The sequence below is a fragment of the Bactrocera tryoni genome, chromosome 4 (genome assembly GCF_016617805.1).
Source record: "Bactrocera tryoni isolate S06 chromosome 4, CSIRO_BtryS06_freeze2, whole genome shotgun sequence".
Taxonomy (NCBI): domain Eukaryota; kingdom Metazoa; phylum Arthropoda; class Insecta; order Diptera; family Tephritidae; genus Bactrocera; species Bactrocera tryoni.
Window position 1 is genome coordinate 26,944,689 of NC_052502.1, and position 24,511 is coordinate 26,969,199.

Genomic DNA, 24,511 nt, shown 5'->3' on the forward strand with positions numbered 1-24,511 from the left:
AGGGCCTATTTCCTGTTCTCACATCTCAAGAGAATACTCGCAGGAAAGAAAATTAATAGGTGATCGTCGAAACTGAGGACTTCAAAAGTGGTATCGCTAAGTTGGAGGGTCGGTATAAACAGTGTATCACCCTTAAAGGGAACTATTTTAAATGAAAAAAAACGATTTTTTCAAAAATAAATGTGTTCTTCTATGGTATACTGGGGACTTTCCAATTGATCTGTTAAACATTATACATTACTATCGTAATATAAAGCTCTATATAAATAATTTTTAATAAGCCATATTTTGCACTTGTTTCCTCTTAAGCGAAATCAGGATACTCGTCAAGTACATAAACAAGTTGCAGTAAATTACATAGTTAGTGCTTGGTATCCTGTCTCTCACAAAATATTCGCTGCGAAACTGTTAACTATTGCTCTCGCTCGCATCTCTCACTCTTTCGCTCTCTCTCTCTCTTTCGCTCTCTCTCTCTCTTTGAATTTCCATTTGCACAGCGTGCTTTGAGTCCTGATTCCTGTTCCGTATATTTATGCTCGTAATATCCCACAATTTGTACATAAAATCAACGAATACTCAAAGCTGAGCGTTCGTATGCCCAGCGATAGAGGGTGTGACCGGGTTAAAAGAAAAAAATTTCATACTTAGTTCGATGCTCAGAATGTGTGGTTCATGCGTTACGGTAGCCGTTTGAAATCGACCGTCGGATACAAAGCAAAGTGATTGTTGGAAAATTCACTACATTTCATTAACTCACGAAAGAAAAATAAATAATTATGAATTAAATATGCATAAATGGAGAATATGTGATTGAAAAAAATTGAAAAATAAAATCGTTTGTGTTTGGAGGAAAAGTAAGTGTTTGGCAAAAAAGGCAGCAATGGCTGTGAATTTATGCTTTTCCAGCTACACTACAAGCTTATACGAATATAGTTCATAGTTTTCTGCTTGCTGTAGTCGCGCTGAGTGCATTTTGTGGGGCGAAAATTATGTATCCATAAAAGTTTTGCGAATGCAAAGCACAAAATTACCATTAAATATAATTGAAGATGAAATAAAATGTAGTGAGTGTGTATAATTTCAAAAATATATAATGAAAAGTGTAACCAAATATGCAAATAAAATTAAAATCGTGCTGAAAATTGTGCAAAATAAAAATAACGGTTAAAATACCAGTTACATATATTGGCTGAGTGTGTAAAAACATACATATATTTTTCTGTTTAAAAATTATTTTCATGCCAAAATTTATTTAGTACACGCAGAAAAAGCTTGCCGCAGCAGCAAAATCAAGTTTAAAGTTCACACTTAAGTGTTTGCAATGTTGCCAGAAAAGCACTTTAATTGCATTTTTTAATTAAATCGCAACAACTACAAGTCCACTCCCTGTCTGCCTGTGTCTGTAGAAGATTTTCTAATATTTGTGCATTGCAGCCACACACAAAATGACTTACAAATGTATGTATGCGCGGAAATACACACACACACACATCTATATCTAACGCTGCCTCTAATGTGTGTGCTTGTTTGTGTGCGCGCAACGGTAAAGTCTATAGACAGTGCTAACCCTAAAGCAGCATCCATGCGAGCAACACACACGCACACTCCGAAAGCGCTTGCAATTACTCAACCAGCAAAGTTTTGTCCTTACACCCGCACTACCCCACACAATCACCACTTGCCACATTTATCCCGCAAACACAATGGCAACGCGCCTGCCGCAGTCTCAGCCGTGCCTCAGTCGTAGCCGTCATCTTGTAGGCAAGCAGGCGAGCAGTCAACCTCACTCTCCCTCTACACACACACATACATACAAAAGTATATCTGCATTTGCCAAACAACGGACTGACTTCGACGCCCGCCACCGTTAGTTGCATTTTACGAGACTCATACGTGTACTTGTCAGCCGCAAGCACGTCCTTATTGATATTTGTAAGCATTCACACACACACACACATACATAAAAATATACAAGCGTATATGGCTGTGTGTGTGTCACGATTCCTGCGAGTCAAGGCAACAATAGGAAGACACATTGAAATAGGAACAGGAATATCACTAGCAATACGCGCTGCGCATTCGAATACTTTAACGCCACCGTTGCTGTCGTCTATGTTGTTATTGTTATTGTTGTTGTGTCGAACTTCAAACAAACAAAAAAGTGGATTTTTTAATCAATACATTTTATAAGAGCACTGAGCACTTGCCTGGCTGGCTCTAGCCCGCTGATATGGCAACTGTATGACAGGATAACCAGCCATTGTCGTTGCGCCGTCGTGCTCGTTCGCGTAGTCGTCCTCAAAATTGTTGAGTGAGAGCATAGCACACAGGATACGAGATAACTTTTTGGCACTCACTAACCGGGAGGCGTAGCCTTTAACATGCCGTCTAACCTCAATGTGAGAGCGTGGTCAATTAGAGTCAAATAAAAGTTAGTTTATCACAGAGCAAAAGTTATCTGCATTTCCTGCTCTCACAAAACGCTAACACAGGCACTCAGTTAAGGCGCTCGGGCCTGGTGCGGCGAATTCGCTGGTTATTGCGCAAGAATGCACTGCCAGTACGGGATAATACCGTTGGCGTAAATGTAAACAAACAAATGGGCGCGATAAAAATATACTTTGTGCATTTGTATGTATGTGTGTGTAAGTGATTTTAATTCATGTGCGCTCTCGGCGACTTGATTTAGGCGCTCTTTTTGCTCAGCATTTCATTGAAGTTTTGCTCGCTTCGAGTATTTGTCAATTCCGGGATGAAAATTGTATGTGCCCACATATACAAACAAGGTAGCTGGTGATTTGATTCGGCTTTAAGTACTATAATGAAATTATCCTTTTACACACGCACACACAGACACTCAATATATGTATACGGTTATAAGTATTTGGAGGAGGATTTATCCGCAACGAGACTAAACACACACAATCCCACAGACAGGCGTTAGACAAAGTTTATGTACTTAGATATGCTTTGATCTACATATATGTATATGGTAGGTAATTTTAGGGAGTGTAAAACTGGATTAATTTAAAATCAGAAATTGTAGTTCCTTTTCTTCAAGAAGGCAAACATTTTGATACTTCTGCCAGCAGAAATATTTCAAAATAATATAATAAATATCATCGGGGAGTTGTATACATACATACATATATGTGTATACGCTTCAATTAATGCTCTATTGTCAGCTGGTATTAAAATTGAAGAAAATTTATTACAATTGTCACTCTGAACAAAGTCCGGTAAAATAATGTCTTCCTAAGATCTTTTTTTATTTGTTCCGCGTATTCCATTTGACATTTTGTTTTCGACAATCGGAAAAAAACATCCTTCCTCCAAGTCTTTGAGTATTTTATCTCAAAGATCTGTGCAAAATTTCATGAAGATCGGTTGAGTAGTTCTCGAGAATTCTTGCCAACCGATATCAAAAACACAGTTTCGAGAAAAACGCGTTTAAAGACGGCGCACTTAGCCTACCTAGCATCGAGCGCACAAGTTCTCAAGGCTGTATCTCTTAAACTATTATTCGGATCAAATTGAAAATTTAGGTAAATATTCCAGAGGTGTTGCAGAATTTCATAAGACAATAAAAAATGTCGATGTTTTGAAACCCATAAATCCAGTTAACGCCATAATGCACATTTTTATGCGAATTCTTATAAAGCTGATTGAAAGTGTGTGTATGAACCGATTTTAAACCGGGTCTTAATAATTATGACAAGTTCAAAAGCCTCTTATTCTTAAAGTTGAAGTTCAACCACATTTTTCCAACAGACGGCAAAGTAAACTGTATCTACGTTCTATAATTTCAATCGGGCTATGCTATGTACATATATGGGTATTATGTTATGTTAGATGGCTGAACAAAGATTGCACGTGGACTGCTATACAAGTATATAGTCCTTGGTGAAACCTTAGAAAAGAAGAACTCCTGCGATTAACAAAACGCTTAGTAGCCAAAAATTTGCACAGGCGTTTAATTTTTACTTCTGCCAGTTCGGTGGTATGTCTGAAAGTATGCGCTGCCAAGCGTTTAAGTCCTAACCTCCCAAATGCTGGACAGTCAAGAAGGAAATGCTCAGTTGTTTCCACCTCATCTTCTTCCATACAGCTTCTGCAGATGGCGTCATGTAAGATTTCCAACCTAGACGCCCTAATATGGACGTCAATAGGGCAATGGCTTGTTAAAAGCCCCACAACTAGGAAGAGGCTGTCTTTATTTAGAACAAAGAGATCACTAGATATCTTGCGATCGATCTTGGGTCAAAAGGATTTTGCGACAGCGCATGTACCGATGGAGGCCCAGCTTCCCCCAAGCCCAGCTATCTAGTTGTAAGATATGATAGTAGTAAGATCAGATTTTTTACTAAAAAAAAATTCTTTGGGAGTTTTGTAATTGCTCGACTAAGTATTGTTTTAAACACCATAAGTTTATATAATCTATCAAACAATATTCAATATTTCTATGGGCTTCCTAATCCATTATGCATATCTAGTACAGTCATAAGTCCATTATATTATACCTCCTTGATAATATACCCATACATAATTACATCGTAAACCCTGTCCTGAAGCTCAGTTGATCACAAACTGAAATATATAGTTTGTACCCTAATGTAATACAAAAAAATATGGAACCTACAAGTTTTAAACCGATTCAGAAAATTTTGAAAATCTTCTTCAATCTAAAATACGATTGAATATTTAGGAGGGCCGACAGTTGTTAAGAACAATAACTTTTTCGATAATGGTTGGAACAGAAATCGAAACCAGGTAAAACTTTTAATTAATGACAAAAATTTAGCATTTATATCGAGTCGAGTTAAGTAAGATTCTAAGGCGCTTTACCAGCTTTCTGATCTAGGAGGATCAATCAAATCGATGGGTGTGAGATCTTTAAGATTTCAGGTATTCCTTATAACACATTCCAATCAACACACACTTCTAAATTTCCGTTTTTAAGGTTAAAATAAATCATTCGATTGTTGAAGCAACATTAGCTTCATTAGGGAATTATAGATTTATACATGGTATAATATGTTCAGACCGACACTTAATCACACGATTTCGGCTGTTGAATGGATTATCCCACTAATCTTAAAAATTTATCAAGATTTCGCCATACAAAAATGACAGTTCCAAATCACTTCATTGAAATGATTTGAAACTGATCCACGCTAAATCTCTCTGTTCGACTCTGATTTTGCGCAATCTACTTGTTAGCACTGGAAATCTGTTACATTATCACAGCTGATTTAGACACTAAAAAGGGGAAAAAATGAAAACAAACAAAATTTTTTTAAAGCAATGAATCTAATTTCATCTGAAAATCGACTTAGCAAATGAAAAAACGCATCCATTATTTCTATTATATGGAAAATATTAAAAAAGCCGTTTTTTTATTTCAAAATACTATATGACAATCTTTACTTTTGATAAATATTAAGCGATGTGAATTCTTAAATGACAATAACAGCTGTTTTTTGATCTTTCTAACGGCATTGAGAACACTGTTGGGTTATGAAATGCTTAAATATAATATAATCTTTTAAATTTTCGGTCTGAACATGGTATTAGAATAGAGGCTATGTTTTTATTGATTATCTTGTGGTACTCTAATGTTGAGATTATAGAAAGGTACTGGTTATCTAATCGTTTCATAGTCGATAATTAATTTTAGTATTTGCAGGGGTAGAAATATGATAGTAAGTACTTATATATCTCTTTACTTATTAATTGCATTGGCAATTCTTATCTAATCATCCGAAATTATTCAATGAATACGTCACTTTTTAATAGCTGTAAATATATATCACGTAACTATAAATATGTTTACTAAGTTCCATCTATTAAGAGTGAGAGAATTGAAAATATTTTATAATACTCACTAGAGTTAGAGTGGCATCCTTTCCCCGATTTTATCAGATTGTGAAGGAATGGAATCGGTATCTATGAACATCCTGTGAACTTAACAAGCGCTGGTTTACAACTCAAAAAATTGTATGTTTCTGCAAGATCCACAGAGATTCTCTGCACAACATTTTATACGGTTTTACAAGACTTTTTAAGCTCTATCTCATCGCAATAGTGGGTCTTCTGACTGGGCACTATCCAAAGGCTAACTCGTAGTGAAATTAGATGGAAGACAACATTGAATTGTCTGGGTATTTTCTTGTCAACTGTCCAGCTTTTTTCCACACTAAGTAGACAAAGCTTCTGCGAACTTGCTGAAGTGGCTTGGACTGATATTTGCAGTCTTAAAAGTTTTGTGGTAGGCTCAAAATGTTTCGTCGATCTATAAGGACCTGGTAATCTGTTTCACATGGATCAGCGTTTACAGCTATTCAAGTGAGATCCTGCGTTATCTTTGATCATAGGATCAGCCCTAGCCTAACCCAGCTATATAATAAAAAAACATGTATGCTTTATTAAAGCTTAATCTGCTAGACTCTCAAACGTTTTATAAACAGATACTTTGTGGTATTAGAAAGAAAAAAGTAGGATTGTAATGGAAGTTTGCACATTCAAAATAATCACGACAGAAAACGTAAAATTTACTCTTTCATTTTGTACTTTATATCACTTTCTAACTCTTCTAATCTCTTGTTAAGCGCAGCCAACTTCACCTTTAGTCTTTAATAAATCCAGCAATGCCAATAAGAAAATATGAGACTAAGGTCCGCATATTTAACGGACCAATCTAACTTAAAGGATAAATTAATTCATCCAGCTATCTGTTCATAGCAACATTTAAATAGATAGGCGAGGAATGCACCGCGACCTTAGGTCTGTTGAGCCCTCTCCTAAATCGCAAAGACTCACCTAGCTCCAGCATATTGATAAAAACTAATATAATGCTGGATACAAACGCTGTTTTCAGAGTTGGTAAGAAAATTTCTAAGAAACGGCTGGACTGATGACTTGAAACAACTCTCTTAGTCAGTTGCCTAATGATTTAAGAAATATAATTTTAAAAACGATGCTTTTAGAAAACCGCCACTTGGCCAAAAAACACATACAATTTTTACTAGTACCTGATCATTACTGTATTTACTTTTGGATTTGGGATTTTCGGAGGTCCTCATGGAGATCGGTTACAGCATAAAGGGATTCTAAAATTTTTAAAATCATTTACCTCTTAAGGAGTTACATGGTTTTACGGGTTTGAAAAAATCGATTTTTTTATTGTCTTATACACCTCTAGAATATTTTCTTAAATTTTCAAGTTGATCAAGTTGTAATAGTTTTGAAGATACAGCCTTGAGATACCCCCTCGAATCTTTAAACGCGTTTTTCTCGAAGCTGTGTTTTTGAACTCGATTGGTAAGATTTCTCGAGAACTACTCAACCGATCTTCATGAAAATTTATACAAGTCTTTGAGGTATAATTCTTGAAGACTTGCACGATGAATATTTTTCTATTAAAACTATTTGAAAAAACACAATGTCGCGATATTTTCACTGAAACTTTCATTTTTTTTTTGTAAATATGTCTGCTAAAAATCCAATTTTCCTTCGACCAAATTATTAGTTAAGGTTTTAACTAAAACACGTACTTTAAATGATTCCTTAAGAAGTTATCTTAGCGCATCTTTTTTCCGAGGGGTCACCGGAAATGGCGTCGCAATGGCTAAGTTTAAATTTTTTTTTGAAAATTTCTGAATTTCTTTTGTTAATAGTGTGCGTTTGTAATAACAAAAGATTCTAATAAAATATTTCGTTTTTCATGTTTTTCATTGTTGAAAAAGGATGTATTTTACCCGAGGAAATTCATGTAACCCCTTAATAAAGTTCACTGAATTCTATAAATTTTGTTTGAAAAAGTTTTGCGAAATTTATTTATTTTTTACTTACAAGTGAACATAACCCCTTTAACCGCCATTTATGCTGACTGGGATACTGTTACACAAGTGAAGTGTTTGACCCCGCAATGTAGGCAAATAAACTCGGCAGCCTTTCAACCGAAGGGCATATTTATTTAACTTTCAGATTCAGGCTTAGAGCTGCTGCTGCCTCACTTGGGTTGCTCTTTGCTTTTGAGCTATGCGCCTGAATAACTGTATATGTGCATAAAAAGTAGAAAAGTAGGTGTGTGTGTGTGTGTAGGTGGGTGGTTAAATCTATTCACATTTCCATACCAATTTAGCCATTAAAGAATGCATGCAATAAATCTCAGTTAGATACAGCAAAGTGGGCTATTTAAATAGCAAAGTAAGCAGTAACGTGCGAGAAATATGAATTGGAAGACGTCCAAGTAGTATGTAGTAAGCAGTTAAGATGATGGAGTGTAATATTGCACTCACACACACATACATATCTATATACATACATTTTTGCTCCAACAATAGCGTTACAGCACCTTCATTCATGCGATTCGCTCTAATGAAATGCATTAAGTGCTAATGAGTGTATATACTGAGTATATAAAATATGTATGTAATCACGTTTCTATCAGCGAAGAATCAAAGTTAATGAGTGCCGTAGTGAGTGTCATTTAAATGCATCACAAGCGATAGTAAGGGAGCAAGACGTGCACCGCAACCAACGACGCGGCGGATACCTGTCGACGAATTGGAAGAATAGAATGTCAAAGGACAGCTGCGAGAGCGTAAATGAGGGAGTACATATTTCGAAATGCTGCTTTTACAGCGGCATATCTAGGATTATTTTTTGGGACCATAATTTTGAAGAAAAATATTTAGGATCATGGGTCTCCTCGGGTACAAAACAGTCTTTTTCCAGCATTTTGTTCCATATAAAAAAGAAATGCTAAAATTTTTGGAAAAAAATATTTTAAACTCGGCCATTGCGACGCCATTTTCGGTGATTCTTCGGAAAAAAGAAGCGTCCGCGTTGGCAGGATAATTCCTTACGGGATCTTCTAAAGTGAAAAAAATACGTCGTTTACTTAAAACCTTAACTAATAACTTGGTCGAAGGAAAAAAAACTTAAAATTGAATTTTTGGCAGACATTTTTACAAAAACAATGCAAATGCCAGTGAAAGTTTCGGGACTTTTTTTTCAAATGTTTGTAATAAAAAAAATCCTTCGACTAAGTCTTTAAGAATTTTATCCCAAAGACCTGTGTAAAATTTCATGAGGATCGGTTGAGTAATTCTCGAGAAATGTTACCAACCGACTTTAAAACCACAGTTTCGAGAAAAATGCGTTTAAAAACGGCACACTTAGCCTAGGTAGCCTCGAGTGCCCAAGTTCTCAAGACTGTATCTCCAAAACTACAGGGTTTGTCCGGGAAGTAATAGGACTGAGTCGATTTAAAAAAATGTATTTAACCAATCGTTACAAAACTTTCAAAATAGGCTCCTCCTGCGTCGATGAAGGCATCTCGCAAGACATTCTCTGGAACAGCCTTGAGAGCCGAGGTGCATGCTGCTTGGATCCCCTCTGTCGTCTTAAAATGCTTGTCTTTTATCAGCCTTTTCAGGCAAGGAAACAAAAAAGTCCGGGGCCACATCTGTAGGGCGGCTGCGGAAGCGTTGGAATGTCGGCCTTGGTTAGGAAACTGTTCACAAGAAAGGAGGTGTGAGCCGGGGCATTGTCGTGCGCAACTTCCAATCGGCTGCGATGTCCTTTCGTTTGAGTCTCTTGAGGACTTCCACGTCAAACTTGGCGTTGACGGTTTACCCAGGACGAACAAATTCATGGCTGACGATGCTTTTGATGTCAAAAAAGACAATGAGCATCGTTTACACTTTGGATTTGCTCATTCTCCCTTTTTTTTATCGAAGTCGCAGTTCTCCCAGCACGGTCTTCATCAGCGACTTCTTTCCGGCTCTCCAAAAAAACCTGGTGCCATCGAAACCACACCACACACCACACACCACTTCTTGCTAAAGCAATATCTGGGTAAGCCTGCTTGATCACATCAAACGTCTCTGTCGCAGATTTACAGGATTTTACACAGAATTTAATCTCGTACGCTGCATTTTCGGCTTGCACCACTCAGAGAAACACGGCGCGCGAAAATGATGAATGATCGACCGCTTCAACTAACCTCATCTTAATTTCAGAAGAAGTTTCTCTTGACGTATTATGATTTAGAATAACCTAGATGCGGGTTCGTACCCTTGGTCAACAGGATGTTGGTCATAATACTATACTAATCAACGGTTAAACAGTTAGTTACTTCATATCGAGGCTGAATTATAGTTCTGATCTTAATTAGATATGGACCGATGTCACATTTTCAGCTACAATTATAAGAAAAATCTTGCAAGAAAAGTATAACGTAAGTTCGCCTTAAATTTTAAACAACAAATTTCAAAACATCTCCGGAATAAGTAATTGCAACCCTTTCAGCTCTTTGCGCAGTACTGTTATATACGCATCTTACATCTAATACTGATATAAGAAGGAATCGTGAACAGAGCGACATGTTGAGGACATGACTGAATGGCAGTCAAGCGACGCCGACACTTCAAGTAGCACTCGAGATCATGATCTCAGGGTGTCTTGTGGTTGTTGCCGTACATCTTTTACTAGAATTTGTCTTTGCATTTGCTTTTCTTGTTGTTTTTACTTTGTTGCACTCTTGACACACTTCCGGTACTTTGTCAAACACAAGTACATGTGTGCGTGTATGTGTTTACGGGTATGAGGGGTTTCAATTTGAATATGTGTAGGTGTGCTCCAATTCACCAAAACAAAAGAAGTTCTCTTTTTAAATTTCATATTTTTTTCCTACCTTTTCTGCTTTCTTCCCTCCAACAATGTAACCAGTGTAAAGTGTTTCGGTGTGTGGCTTCATTTCCTTTTGCGAAAAAGGTTCAGCCATTAAATAACACAACGACAACAACAACAACAGCACACCCATCTACCACACAATCGCAGCATTAGCATCAGCATCGGCATACAGCACAGGAACCTCCTCTGCGCTTTGGCTTGATAACATCGGCGGCGCTAACATTGTCACCTCGGTTTATTTGCTTGCGGAACGCCGCGTCTCCGCACTTCACCACCGAACGTCACGTACGCGTGTACCCTCTCACCTATGCGCCACTCGGACCTGATAGTCACCGTGTGTTAAAGTGTGTTGTTGGTTTTGTGTTTGTGCATGAGTATGTACTTAAGCTCGTAAACGGATTTAAGAAACTCACAAAAGGGGAAAGTGGCTAGCGAGTGAGAAGAAACCGTAACGTAACGAGAAGACGTTGCGCAAGAGACATTAAATTAATTGGGGCTTTTGTGTGAAAATGGGTGATTATCATCATGAATATACGGACCAATATAGGGTGCCGGTCATCGCGAAGCTTTTGCATGCATTGCCGCACTACAACATCACTTTCCACAAAATCAACAGCACATTTCGCCCGAATGACGAAATCTATTTGGAGGTGAGTACGAATAACTGTATTTATTTTTCTGATTATTTATGTGATATAATTATATGATAAGCAGAATAGGGTAGGCTTTTTGTATCATAAACTCTAAAGTTCCATATTCTATGGAGAGGATAACAGTCATTAGGCAAGCTATTTGAACGATGGTCTTTTTTATATTATACGGCTACTGGCAAAATTCGGTATAACTCAGTACCTCAGTAGTTTTTATGGACATTTTCAGTAATTTTATGAACCATTTCCATATACTGAATCCATTGCGGATCCCTATCTCGATATTATCGTAGAATCTATATATCCTATCATCTGCCCTCCCAAAATAAATCCTTAGATTTTATTAAAAGACCATTGGAGATAATTTTCTTCCTCTGCTATCATCAACATTCATCGACGTAAAAGTAGTGATGAAGGTTCTAGTCCAAAACCACTGCAATATAGTAAAGATAACCCACACACAACGACCATATATACCATTAAAAAGCCAAAAAGCCTTCTATCGTGGGTTGGTCTGAGCCAAGAATACAAAACTTCGCCAGTTGCCCCCTCCTTTGCGAGGTCGCGCTAGTGGTACAACCCATGAGCAGGCAGGTTCCTATGCACTTGGTCCTCTCATTGAATGTAAGGAAGTAGTTCACTGGAGCGTACAGTATAGCTGAAGCAGCACATTCATTTTTATGAATCTCACTTCATATATCCGTGTCGCATAAACTTGCTCACGCAGACAGCTTTAAAGACCTTGCGGAGAGCTGTTCCCTCGAATGCTCCAAGTGTTTTATCATCTCGGTTCGTTATCGTTCTTGTTTCTGTGCCGTAAAATAGCCCAGGAATGATACGTAACTTATAGAGTGGGTTTTTTTTTCGTCGAGAGTTGAATCTGCTTATCAATTGCCAACCAATTTCAAAGTTACACTTGTTGTTAAGAGCTATTCTGTGCTTATCTCCACATTGTCAAATTTAGAGCTGTCAACAGTGACTAGTTCACAAGGCTTGAAAAATCTATGTTTGTAGCCTCTGGGTAATCTCAGGGTGGCGTTTTCCTTTCAACTAACGATTGACAAAAATGGTATTTGGCCGACAGGAAACTGAAAATTTTGGCGAGTGCGTAGCAAAAGGGGTGATTTAATTGGAACGTTATATCCGTCGGTGGACTAAAACTCTTTTCGACAATTTATTTTTTGGATCACCAAGCTCGGTAGGGTTGGATGACGTCATGGGAAGAAGGAAGGTTGCAATAACATAGGTCGCAGTACATACCTTGGAATTAACTCAACTATCAATTGAGTTCATTCTGGTATTCTAGATGGATAAATATGGTAGACCGCTATCATTACTATACTGGCACTATCGTTAATTTGTATTACAAAAGATAAACTATCATAGTCGAGTGAACAGCGCGCCAGTCGTTTCTTCTTTTCGCAATGTGGCGCCAATTGGAGATTCCAAGCGAAGCCAGCTCCTTCCTAACTGGTCTTCCCAACGGCGTGGCGGTCTTCCTCTTCTTCTGCTTCCCCCCGTGGGTACTGCTTCGAATACTTTCCGTGCTGGAGTGTTTTCACCATTCAGACGACATGACCTAGCCAGCGGCGGATGAAGTCACGAAGTTCACGCAAGTGAGGAAAGTTCTCTGAGGGCCATTAAGTGGCCAGAAACGATTCTTTTGCATATGGTTCAAGCAGCTCACGACTTCCGATCTTAGGCGAAGTATCTTCTGGGTAGCCAAAGAGCATCCGTTTGAAAGAGAGCTAAATTGAGAAGGCGAACCTTCCCTCCCCAGGGTTGTGCGCAGGGTTTGGGACCCGCCACTTAAAAACCCCTACCAATGAAAAAAAATGAAAAACAACAGCCTCGGACCATACTACAAGTAAATACTGCTCTTAATCATACCACTCAATAAACCGAAAAAAGTTAAAGGTACAAGAACACACGTCCATTTTAGCGAAGGTTTTGAATCAATTTAGTAGAGTTGATGCTTTTGACGTACTATGTGACAACTCTCTCCCAAAAATGATGGAAAAGGATCGATTAATATTTTTTCCTCAACTTTCATAATAATATGGTTTTCTATCCTCACGATCGTCCAGTATATGTACCCCATTAAATAAATTAATAAAGATATTACTCTTGTCATCATTAAATTAGGGACCATAAATAGGTGACTAAATAGGTAAATTTAGCATAATATTAGCCTAAAAATCTAATCACAATGTTGCCTAAAAAGTTTATGATTTATTTTATGTATAGTTTAAAAAAACTAATATTATATTTCTACACAATAAATACACCTTATTTCCCAAATTTGCAGAGTTTGGGTATATTGGGTTCCGTGCCGGCCGCGCTGCTCATCATATCCCTACTTGGACTGCTGCTCTACTTAATGACACGATGTTGTGACAGAAAACCACGACCAGCACATTCCATTACAAGTTTGAAAGTTGCCCTCTCCATTGTAACGGTAATGTGCTGTGCGGCGATAGGACTCGGTAAGTGTTTTCGAAATTTGAATTTCTGCTCTCTCAACTTAATTAAAACAAAGGTGGTGTCACTTGTGGGTTGTATGACAGAAAAGCCAGCAAATAATAAAAAGCTGAAAAGTTTGTCTCTTCCACAAAAGCTCGAGTTTTTTTGTCATAATTTCATTAAATTTCCATAAAAATTGCAAAGTTGCTAATAAAACTAATTAATGTGCACTTTGTACAAGTAAACTTGTTACAAATTCTTTTTTTAGTTTTAGTTTTATTACATAAAGTAGAGTGAGTGTTAAAATTACAATTATGTTTGGTTTGGGTGTGTCCACTTTGGTAAGGGATTACTTTGATGATTGGCAGTGGCACTCCTTTCAACGGCACTACCTTACAATAACAACTCATACAAAATATATATAGAGAGTATGTAAATTTATTGGAGTATTAGTATAATGTAACTAATCGCTTAATAGTTGAAGTATTGACTGCCTAGCTAAGGCAACCAAAGGCAAATATACTCCAAAGCCAACCCTTATAATTCAGCCAAACATGCGAAAAGGCTTTCTTTGATACTGAATCACCTTTGAAACATGAAATAAAAGTACAGTTATTTATTTAGCAATAATATATGAGGCGTAGTTTGGCCTTATCGATGATTAATATGGCAGTGAAGCGTGTTACACGCCATTCGATAGTCAATCATCAAGGAATACAGGATTTTGTATGCAGAATTATATTGCTGTTGGGAGACCTTAAGGGTGTTGGCCGAATGCTTACAGATTTTTAGGGAAACTCATAGAGCGGAGTCAGCAAATGGCTGAGATGATTTATGAGGCTATACCATACACGAGGATTGGGTTGAATGTATTCGTATCGATTTATAGGTTAAATTTGGGGAGAATTCTCGAAAATCATTTTTAAACTATATAAGTAAGTAGGAACTGAAATTAAGTGAATACTATTTGGGCTCATTAATTTTAGTTTCTTCCATGTGTGAGTAGTCTAATTTGACTAAAGATTTTAAATCTTACAAAACCTCAAAACAACTTTAGTCATTAAAAGGGTGGAGAATCTCAAGCCGGACTTCCTGTGAAAGTACATTCGATGTCATTATGTATGAAACTCAATTTCTTTTGCATGACCACCACGGCCACGCTTGCAGAAGTCCAGACGCTGAACCCTTTTTTCGATGGGTTTTAAGCATAAATCGGTCGATACTGCTGAAATTTCCCGTTCAATATTCGCACGAAATTCATCAATCGTCGCTGGCTTGTTGGCATAGACCATACACTTGACGTACCCCACTGGAGATAGTCAAACTGCGCCATGTCGCACCACTGAGGCAGCCAACTGATTGGGTTATTTCGTGAGATAACACGACCACGAAACTTGGTTTTTTATAAATTGATTGTGACATTCGCTATGTAACTTGTGGCGCCATCCTGTTGAAAATACATATTGTTCAATTCTATATCATCCAATTCGGGCCAAAAATATTCAGTTGTTATTGAACGATAGCGATTCCCATTCACAGTAACATGCGGTCTTGATCATTACGGAAAAAAGACGACCCAATGGTGACTCATGGTGTGGATTGCTGTATGACTAATAAAGCATATTTTGCTTATTGACGAAGCCATTCAGCCAGAAATGAGCCTTATCCTTAAAGATGATTTTTTGATGAAAATCCGAATCATTTTCAAGTTGTTGCTCAGCTTATGAACATAGTATGTATGACAATTCTGGTGGTCAAGCGGCCTTAGTTCTTGCGTCAATTTGATCTTGAAAGGATGTGGGCCAAGATCTTTTTGCAAAACTCGTCACAAACACGTCACAGAGATGCCTAACGCCTAATAACGACGTGTTAGAGACGCGCAGCGGCAGCAATATTCTCGACGCTATGGGCACTTCTTTGTCTAACTGGCGCGGGAACGTTTTGTACTGTGCCTGTGAATTAAAATTTTTCCGCTAGATGCTCAATTTTTGATCTGACAGGACGATTATGACGACCATAAATTGGACGTAACGCTCTTAAAGTTGACGCCACTGGCTTCGTATTTCGGTAGTAAATTTTAATAATTTAGACTCGTTTTCGATCGTATATTCTTCCATGATAAAATGGCAAACCTTATTGAAGAGAAATGTCAAAAGAAGCGGAAAAACATGGCGTAATTTGCTGTCATTGACGGTCTACTTTTGTAGGGTCCCTATTGAAAAACCCGTTAGAATCTAGAATTTAGAGCAATGGAAGATATGGTCAATAGTCTATACTCATATTCAATGAAAGAAGAAATTTCCAATGCCTTGTCATTAATTGACATTTCTATTTGAAATAGAAAAACGAACTTGATTTGGCAAATCATCAAGATCAGAAGGGTTCGGACCCCTCATTAATGACTTTCTGTACGAAGCTGCGATAAAAATGAGGCATTTTAAGGGTTCCAATAACGTACAAGTATTTCTCTTACGAAAAATCTGTCACCAAATATCAATAGACTAAAGTCTAGTGATAACCTAAAACTAACGGTTAGGATCAAAAGAAAGAGAATTTCGGATAAATATTCGTACTTGTCTAGATGTTTTGTCAAATAAAAAGCTTTCCATGCAAGAATTTGATTTGGATCATTCAGTTTGTATGTCAGCTATATGCTTTAGTGATCCGACATCGTCTTTCGATTCCGGCAAATGAGTAGCTGCTGGGAAGAAAACAAATTTCAGATCTATATCTCAAAAGCTGAGAGACTAGTTCGCGTGGATACAACGGGAAAGACAGACGGACATGGCCAAATCGACTGAGCTGTTTTTTTTTATACTATGTAACGTGTAAATATATATACAAATATGTACATAATTTTATTGTATATGTATAATATAACCAGTATTCAGAGTATTTCGTATGAAACATAAAGATGTTTTCAATATCCCCATTAACAATTACTTCCATTTAACTTCCACAGGCTTATATGGCAACGATGATCTCCACAATGGACTGCTAGAAGTGCTGACTGCCGGGCGCAAAGTTGATAATTTGGTTACCACCATACGAAATCAGACTCACATACTAGAGAATACTTTAAAGAATCGCATTCGGCCTCAACTGGTTGAGTTGGCCGACATTTTTGACCAACCCGTCGCCAACCAGACCGCGCTCTCCATACTCTTCGTATCACTGAACATTGTGCAAGGCAATGTGACGCTGGCCACTAATGCGGCTGGCGACATACGTCGACCATTGTTGGGTATTTCTATGACACAGTTTTTGTCGGTATGTTTGGACTTATAAAACACATTTCTTGTTTACTTCCACAAACCACTAGAATCAATTTGATGTCTTAATATATTTTACAGCGTGGCGATCAGTGGGAACTCATACGCTGGCCGGGTACTGTTGCTACTTTAGCGCTGCTATTAGTACTTTGTGCCGTCTTATTGGTGGGCGTGGCGCGTCATTCACGTTGTGCACTCATCTTATTCAGCGTTTGTGGCCTACTTGCGGTTACCGGTTCTTGGCTAATGTCTGGTCTCTACCTGTCATCATCCGTTGCAGTAGGTGATCTCTGTATTAATCCGGCTGATTTCCTAGTCTCCACTTCGCCACGTGATCTTCCGACTAATGTTCTGCTCCATTATACGCAATGTGAACCCGGTCACACTAATCCATTCACACAACGTTTGCGTGAGTCGCAAAATTCGCTCAATAATGCACGCAGCGCCATGGCTACGGTTATGAAGATATCATTGGTGCTCTTCAAGTCGTCCGGATTGCAACCGAAATTGGGCGCAGTTAATGCGGATTTAAATAGCAGTGAGCGCTTGCTTACCCAACTCACAGCTTTGGTGGATTGTAAGGCTGTGCATCACAACTTCTTGGCCGCTGCCAGAGGACTCTGCGAAGGTGGACTGCTCGGTCTGGTATTGATGTTGATTGCGAGCTTTATTGCTGCGATCCTCCTGACAATTATGGTTTGGGTTGACTCACATACCTGGATCTATATACGTAAGCGTAATGACTATGCACAGGTCGATGAACCGTCGTATATTTCACATCCGGCACCACAGAATCATCAACAAATGATGAATGCGGCACGTACATTGCCGCGCAACCACAACGGGTGAGCATGTCCCTCATGTGAGATTTGTTTAAATTTGTTTGTTCGAACCTCTTTTGCAGGCACTTCAGTCCGCCGGTAATCAGTGGCTCGCACACCTTGCAGCATCCGTCTAAGCGACAGCAGCACGAGATGATGGCGCATGCGCACATGCAGCAGAACATGAGGGCTATGGGCACGCATACGCTGGGTCGTTTGCCGTCGCACAATCATAGCCCTACCCACTTGACTGGTAAGTGTGTGAAGCCAAAACGTTTCTCATTCGGCCATCACTCGACCTCCATCTCTATGAATTCTTCAAAGTATCCGTAGTATATATTCCATTTCCAATTTTTTTCACTGATCAAAAAGTATCACGCTTTCACGTTATATTCCTCACTCACCTCCACACCCATCCGCCTCTCATTCCTCACTAACACAATCTACGCCCAAATTGCAGGTCCCAATAACGGTAAATATGCTACATTAAGCAAACAATGCAAAACTTTGGAAGCCAATGATTTTTACTGAAAATCACCAGTAGCCTGTAGCGATCCAGCACGAAGTCAACCGGCACTCCAGCAGCAACAACAAGCGGCACAGCAACAACTCGCCCAGCAGCAAGCTCAACAATTGGCCGGCCAACCGATCTATTGTCACCATCCGCATCCACATTCGCATGCCGCTGTCGCTGCCGCGGTACAACACCAACATGCGATCTATCATCAACAGCAACAACAGGCAGCTCAACAATATGGCACCTATGCCACAGCAGCTCATCCAGCACATCACATGACAGCTGCTCAACAAGGCCAAATCTATCAACAGATACCGGCACACATTGCCGCCCTGCAGCCGAATGGCAATCCGCATTCGATTTATCAGCCTCTGGTAGCTGTTAGCCAGGGCTCAATTTATGTCTCGAATATGGCAACGATGCGTCGTCAGAATTCGCAGGGTCAAGGTCACCCACAAATACCCGCACATCATGTACCGCCACATCAGCAACAGCAGCCACCACCACCAAATCAACCGCAACAACAGTCACACAATCAAATGAAGTCGCCACAGGATGGTTTGCATCATCGTGATATACCTGCCACATCGGGTATGGATACGGCAATCTATGATCGTGATAAACAGATCTACAAGTGTTCGACACTGCGTCAAGGTGGCAAATTCGATCCCAAGTATAAACCTTCGATCTTGAATTGCCCATTGCCAGAGATACCGAAGGACGCAGAGCCACCCAGGGTTGAGTCAATTTATCAACAGCAACAGAGCTACTCAAAGTAAGTGGTTTATGTATTTGAGAAAAATTGATATCTGTTCATTGTAGTGTATGTTGTATGCACAATGAATGTTTATACTCTTGAAACATGTTGCCACAGAGTATAATAGTTTTGTTCATCTAACGGTTGTGTGCATCACCTAAAAACTAATCGAGATAGATGTAGGGATATATATACATATACATATTTAAATGATCAGGATGACGAGACGAGTTAAAATCCCGGTGGCCGAAAGTTTGTCCGTCTGTCCGTTCGTCTTCGTGCAAGCTGCAACTCGAGTAAATATTGAGATTATAAGATTTAAGTTAAATGTACATATATACATATCTCTTAAACCACTTAAGCTAAAACTACCAAATTCTTCTACCTCATAAACTTTAAGAATTCCTATCGACAGTGTGAAAACTAAATCGTATGATTATCCCATTCACTCCGCATACAAGGTGCGTTCCAAAGTAAACAGGACTTAAAAAACAAAATAGAACAAATGGTTTTTTTGAAAAAATCTATTTATTTTATTCAAAATTCTCCTTCTGCTTCAATACAGCTTTTTGCATGATTCAAAAGCATGTCGAAGGAGTGTTTTAGCTCGTTGGCCGGTATGGCCGCCAGTATGCTGGTGCAAGCCTTTTGAATGGCCTCTACGCCTGTATAACGCTTTCCTTTCATGGGCAAATGGATTTTTCCGAAAAAGAAGAAGTCGCACGGTGCCATGTCAGGTGTGGTTAATGGTTAAAATGTGTTTTTGGTCAAATAATCGTCCCTCGAATGTTGGATTCTAAGCTAGTTTTGGTCGTCACCGTGCACGTAAGCTCAAATGCTCGATCAAGGAGCGATAAATCGATATTTGGAGATGTTCAATTCCATTTCAATGAAGTTAAATGATGATTTCGGCTGATTTTTAATCACGGATTTTGATTGGCCCATATCACTCTGCTATGGGATCGGCAATCATCGCCTTAAACTTGTTACGTCAATTGAAACGTTTCAGTAAAAGTCTTACCAATTTTAAAACAAAATTTAATGTTGGCTCTTTGTTCGGAGCTCATTTTCGCACCGATAACACAAACATACTGACACTTAAAACGCAATAACTTCACTTCCAATCAATGAAATATCATGAAATTCTCACTAGACAATCAAAAAAAGCAGATTCTAACGCACCAGTCGACATATAGTTGGCGCCACCAGAGGGCGCTAGATTCAAAAAGTCCTGTTTACTTTGGAAAGCTCCTTGTATAACGTTGCTGTTAAAAACTACTAAAAGCGCAATAAATCAATATCTAAATACGCCAGAGACATTATATTTTCCTCCCGAGATGGTATGACAGGGCTTCAATGGAATCAAGAAGAAATTAATATAACGGGAACCTTATGGTCAAAAATTGACTGAATTCAATAAAAGCTATTCAAGGTACCCTTAGGTACCAAATATTTGGACCCCAGTACTTATAGTTGACTTTTCAACGAAAATATTGGTCGATATATGGGATATACATAAGAAATTCAGAGAAAATTTTGTCCTAATCGTAGTATGTCTCTGTGATACAAATGGCTTGAATCGGTTCAATACTTCTCTTAGTCCCTATATACCTAATATAAAGATTTCCGGACATCAGGTTTACTTTATACCGCATATATCGGATAATATGATAGTTATCTTAATAAAATTGGGAGAGCCTGTTTTTATTGAAAGGGCGCATATTTTTGCTTAGAATGAATAATATCGGGTGAAAACTCGCTCTAGACGCCGTAAAACTTACTAGCCTTATGTACCAGGGGTATTTTACTGGCTTTAATCCTTGCAAGTTGTAAGGATGTTTACTTGTTGAAAATTAATATTATACTCCTCTTCGGAAACTCTTGTGACAAGCTCTTTTGAAGAGCTTTTCCAATTTAGAAAGCTTTCAGTTCTATTTAAGTAAATTTTATAATACATGCAATAATTTAGATAAATTTTTTATTGCAATCTTTTGGGAGATATTTCATATTTTTAAAAGCTTCCCTTTTATACAGCTCAAATACACCCCGTCAATATTGTCATCAGCGTGACAAGCTGAGCCGACTTGGTCATGTCCATCTGGATATATGCGAACTAGTACCTCAGTTTTAGAGATATCGATCTGGAATTTTACATCCGACATTTTTAGACCAATAAGCTACTAATTTGTTGGAATGGCCGATATCGGTTCACTTTAGCTTTTAGCTGCCATACACACTCAACGAAATGTCATGAATTATTGTACAAGGCAACGGCGTGATATCCGACGAAATCGTTCAGAATGAGACACTATATCATATAGCTACTAGGGCTGAAGCTATGGTGCAAATTAAGTTAAGATTTTTTCTTATTAAAAGCTTTTTACGATTTTCAATATGGATCTTCTAACCAATGTCTATTATCAATCAAATTGTAAAAGTGATACATATCAATTTCAAATTTGGAACTGTAATATAGGCTATGTAAATATTATTTGAGCAGGACTTTTACAAAGTTTGGTAGCTCTTTGCTTCTGCTTTCGTAAACTTGTGAGAACGGACCACAATTTCGTTCCTGTCAGATTATCTTGGAACTGCACCTCTTTATGAAGCCTTAGAGCCTTTAAAGATGTTTAAATGTCATTATGAAGGCTTAAAGCTTTTAGAGATTCTTAAAACTTAGACTTCATAAGTTTAGCTCTATTTTTAAAATAGTTTGTCTAGTAGGATTTCCTATAATCGATATGAAGTGTTATTGACAGATCTCTTAAACATTTTCAACATAAGCAATATGGTCTTTTCCTCAATTACTCCTTGAACCGAAAAATGGACTTTGGTGCACATTTATTTAGAAAAAGTAGGAAAGTATTGGTCTTTAAGGTAGTTATACCATAAATGGAAGAGAAGGTTCTGATTATTTTCAACGGAGTCTTTTGTCTACCGGGGACCATTACGTTCGTAAATCATTAGCTCCTGCTTTATGTGGGGGATCTACAAAACTTCTTTAAACAGATCAACTAACAATTATCATTCGACTACCACAGCACTCATTCAGCTTATTCCAGAACCATCACAAATTTAAACAAACTTCTTAAAGAAAGACATGTGGCGAAAAAATGCTTTCTTTACTACTTTAAGTAATTCTTAAAATGTGACTAGTACGTAATTCATTCCCTCCGTTTCTGTCTGCCAATCCATAAAATATGACTAATCATTAAAATACACATCATTGTGTAATTTATTGTGTCACAGGACGCTGCAACGGCCACCCATGAAGTTGCCACCACAGATGAAAGCCATACCACCGCCACGAATTGGCACACCCACCTCGCCGCCGCCACCGAACGCCAGTGCGCACACTGACCACCCACAACATGCGGCCGCACAGCAACAGCAACAGCAACAACAACAGCTGCATCAACAGCAGCAGCAACAACAACAGCAAATGCAAAATGGTGCAGCGACAACAGTGGATAATCGACAGGCGAACGACGATTCGTCATTACCCCTGCCACCGCCACCACTCGAGGCCACAACGGATGTGGGTAATGTCGGTGTGAGTGGTGGTGTTGGTGGCGGTGGCGGTGGCATCGGTTCACCACCCAAGCCTGGTCATGGTTTGAATAATAACAACAATAACAACAACATCAACTCGAAAAGTAACAACAGCAATTGCCAACCAAACAACAGCAACAACGGCAGCAGCAATGGCAGTAGCAACAACAGCAGCAACGGTGGCAACAATGCCGGCAGCAACAATAGTAACGGCGGCGCCAATACATTGCCGCTACACAATGGCAGTTCGGCGAATAATATGGATGATGACGACGACTTGCCGCCACCACCGCCGCCCGCCATCACCGACGACTCCAACTATGCCGTGACGGAACTGTAAGAGGCAACGACCTAAAAACATATGAACAAAACAAAAAAAAAAAAAAACAAAGAAAATGAAAACACAAACAAAAAAAAAACAAAAAAACAATTTCTTTGAAATAGTTTAAGTGAGACTTTTGACTTCAAGACTAATTGGTCGTATGTGGGGGACGTCGGAAAGCAATAAGTATGCCACTCGTAGTTTCGCGCGCGGGTAGCGGTGCGGTGTGACGCTTACACACGCACACACACACATGCACACTGCCGCTGTGTTGTGTCGTTGTTTCATAGTTCGTGTAGTTGTAGATTTTAAGATTCCAGTTAATGTTGTTGTTACGAATCTGGGTAATAGAAAGGATAATGCTTAGACCTAAATACATACATACATACAAACATACATTGAAATACATGCAAAAATAACAAAAGATGAGTAATACTTAATTCGAGTAGCTAAGCGCGCATACATACATATATACTATAGTAAGCATACATACATACATACATGTATGCATATACATATGTGTGTGTGTGTCGTATTACACAGTAAGCAAATAAGTAAATAAATAAAAAGAATATGTAACTGAATAGTTGAAAGGAATTAATGAGATTTAATGGTGCATTTAAATTTAAATTTATTACAAGTATACAAGGACGCGACGCAATGTAAACTATTGCCGAAGCGCAATTCGTGGAATTTAGCGAAAAAATTGAAACGAATATTTGATTGTGTTCAGCAATGCTACAGGCTAAATGAAAATGGCGAGAAATTGAGATAATATTCGTCAGTAGGTGAGAAGTGCTAAAATTAATTATGTGTAAGTAAACGGAAGCAACGGTCTAGAGATGAGCACTTTAGTGTGGGCTTAGCGGATCTGAAGGCGAAGCTAGATATTTTTTACATAAGCATATTATTGTTTATATGTCTATATTTTTTATTTATTAAAACATTTTGTTTTTTTATTTCTTAATACAGGATTGCAAATAATGCTTAAAAATGTAATTAATACTGAAATCAGTTTTTTTTATTTTATTTCAAAAATTGATATAAAAAAATTATTTTTGAACTTCAAATCCCAAATATCGGTTTAAAAAATTAAAAATAAGTTTTTAATCATAAAAATAATCACATACATATATCGAATTGAATACTAAAATATATTAAGGGGTTTTAATTAAAAATTAAAAACATTATTGTTTTGTCTGATATTTTTTAAATAAGCATATTACTTTTTATGTATTTTTATTTATTAAAGCATTTTTTTAATTCTTTAATATAGGATTGCAAATATTGTTTAAATATTTACTTAATATCGCAATATTTTTTAATTTTAATTCGAAAATTTTAATTAAAATCAGTTTTCGAACTTTGAATCCCAAATATCGGATTGAAAAATTAATTTTTAATCCCGAATACCGGTTGAATAATAAAAAATACCAAGAATTAAAAATATTTCTTT

At 38.0% G+C, this 24,511-nt stretch overlaps 1 protein-coding gene across 3 annotated transcripts; it reads left to right on the forward strand.

Annotated features, from left to right (window-relative positions):
• Positions 1–663: 663 nt before the first annotated feature.
• On the forward strand, positions 664–24,014 carry LOC120775699 (protein tweety). 3 transcript variants are annotated; one of them, XM_040106012.1, is made up of 9 exons: positions 664–854; positions 10,738–11,351; positions 13,660–13,837; positions 16,777–17,084; positions 17,168–17,931; positions 17,991–18,160; positions 18,368–18,379; positions 18,452–19,199; positions 22,431–24,014. In XM_040106012.1, exons 2-9 carry the CDS (start codon positions 11,211–11,213, stop codon positions 23,071–23,073), a joined length of 2,964 nt encoding a protein of 987 aa, XP_039961946.1. In that variant the 5' UTR covers positions 664–854; positions 10,738–11,210; the 3' UTR covers positions 23,074–24,014. The 3 variants fall into 3 exon arrangements, with proteins under 3 accessions (XP_039961946.1, XP_039961944.1, XP_039961945.1); XM_040106010.1 differs by having other exon boundaries at positions 18,449–19,199; positions 22,431–23,073; XM_040106011.1 differs by lacking the exon at positions 664–854 and having other exon boundaries at positions 11,211–11,351; positions 18,449–19,199.
• The last annotated feature ends 497 nt before the right edge of the window (positions 24,015–24,511 follow it).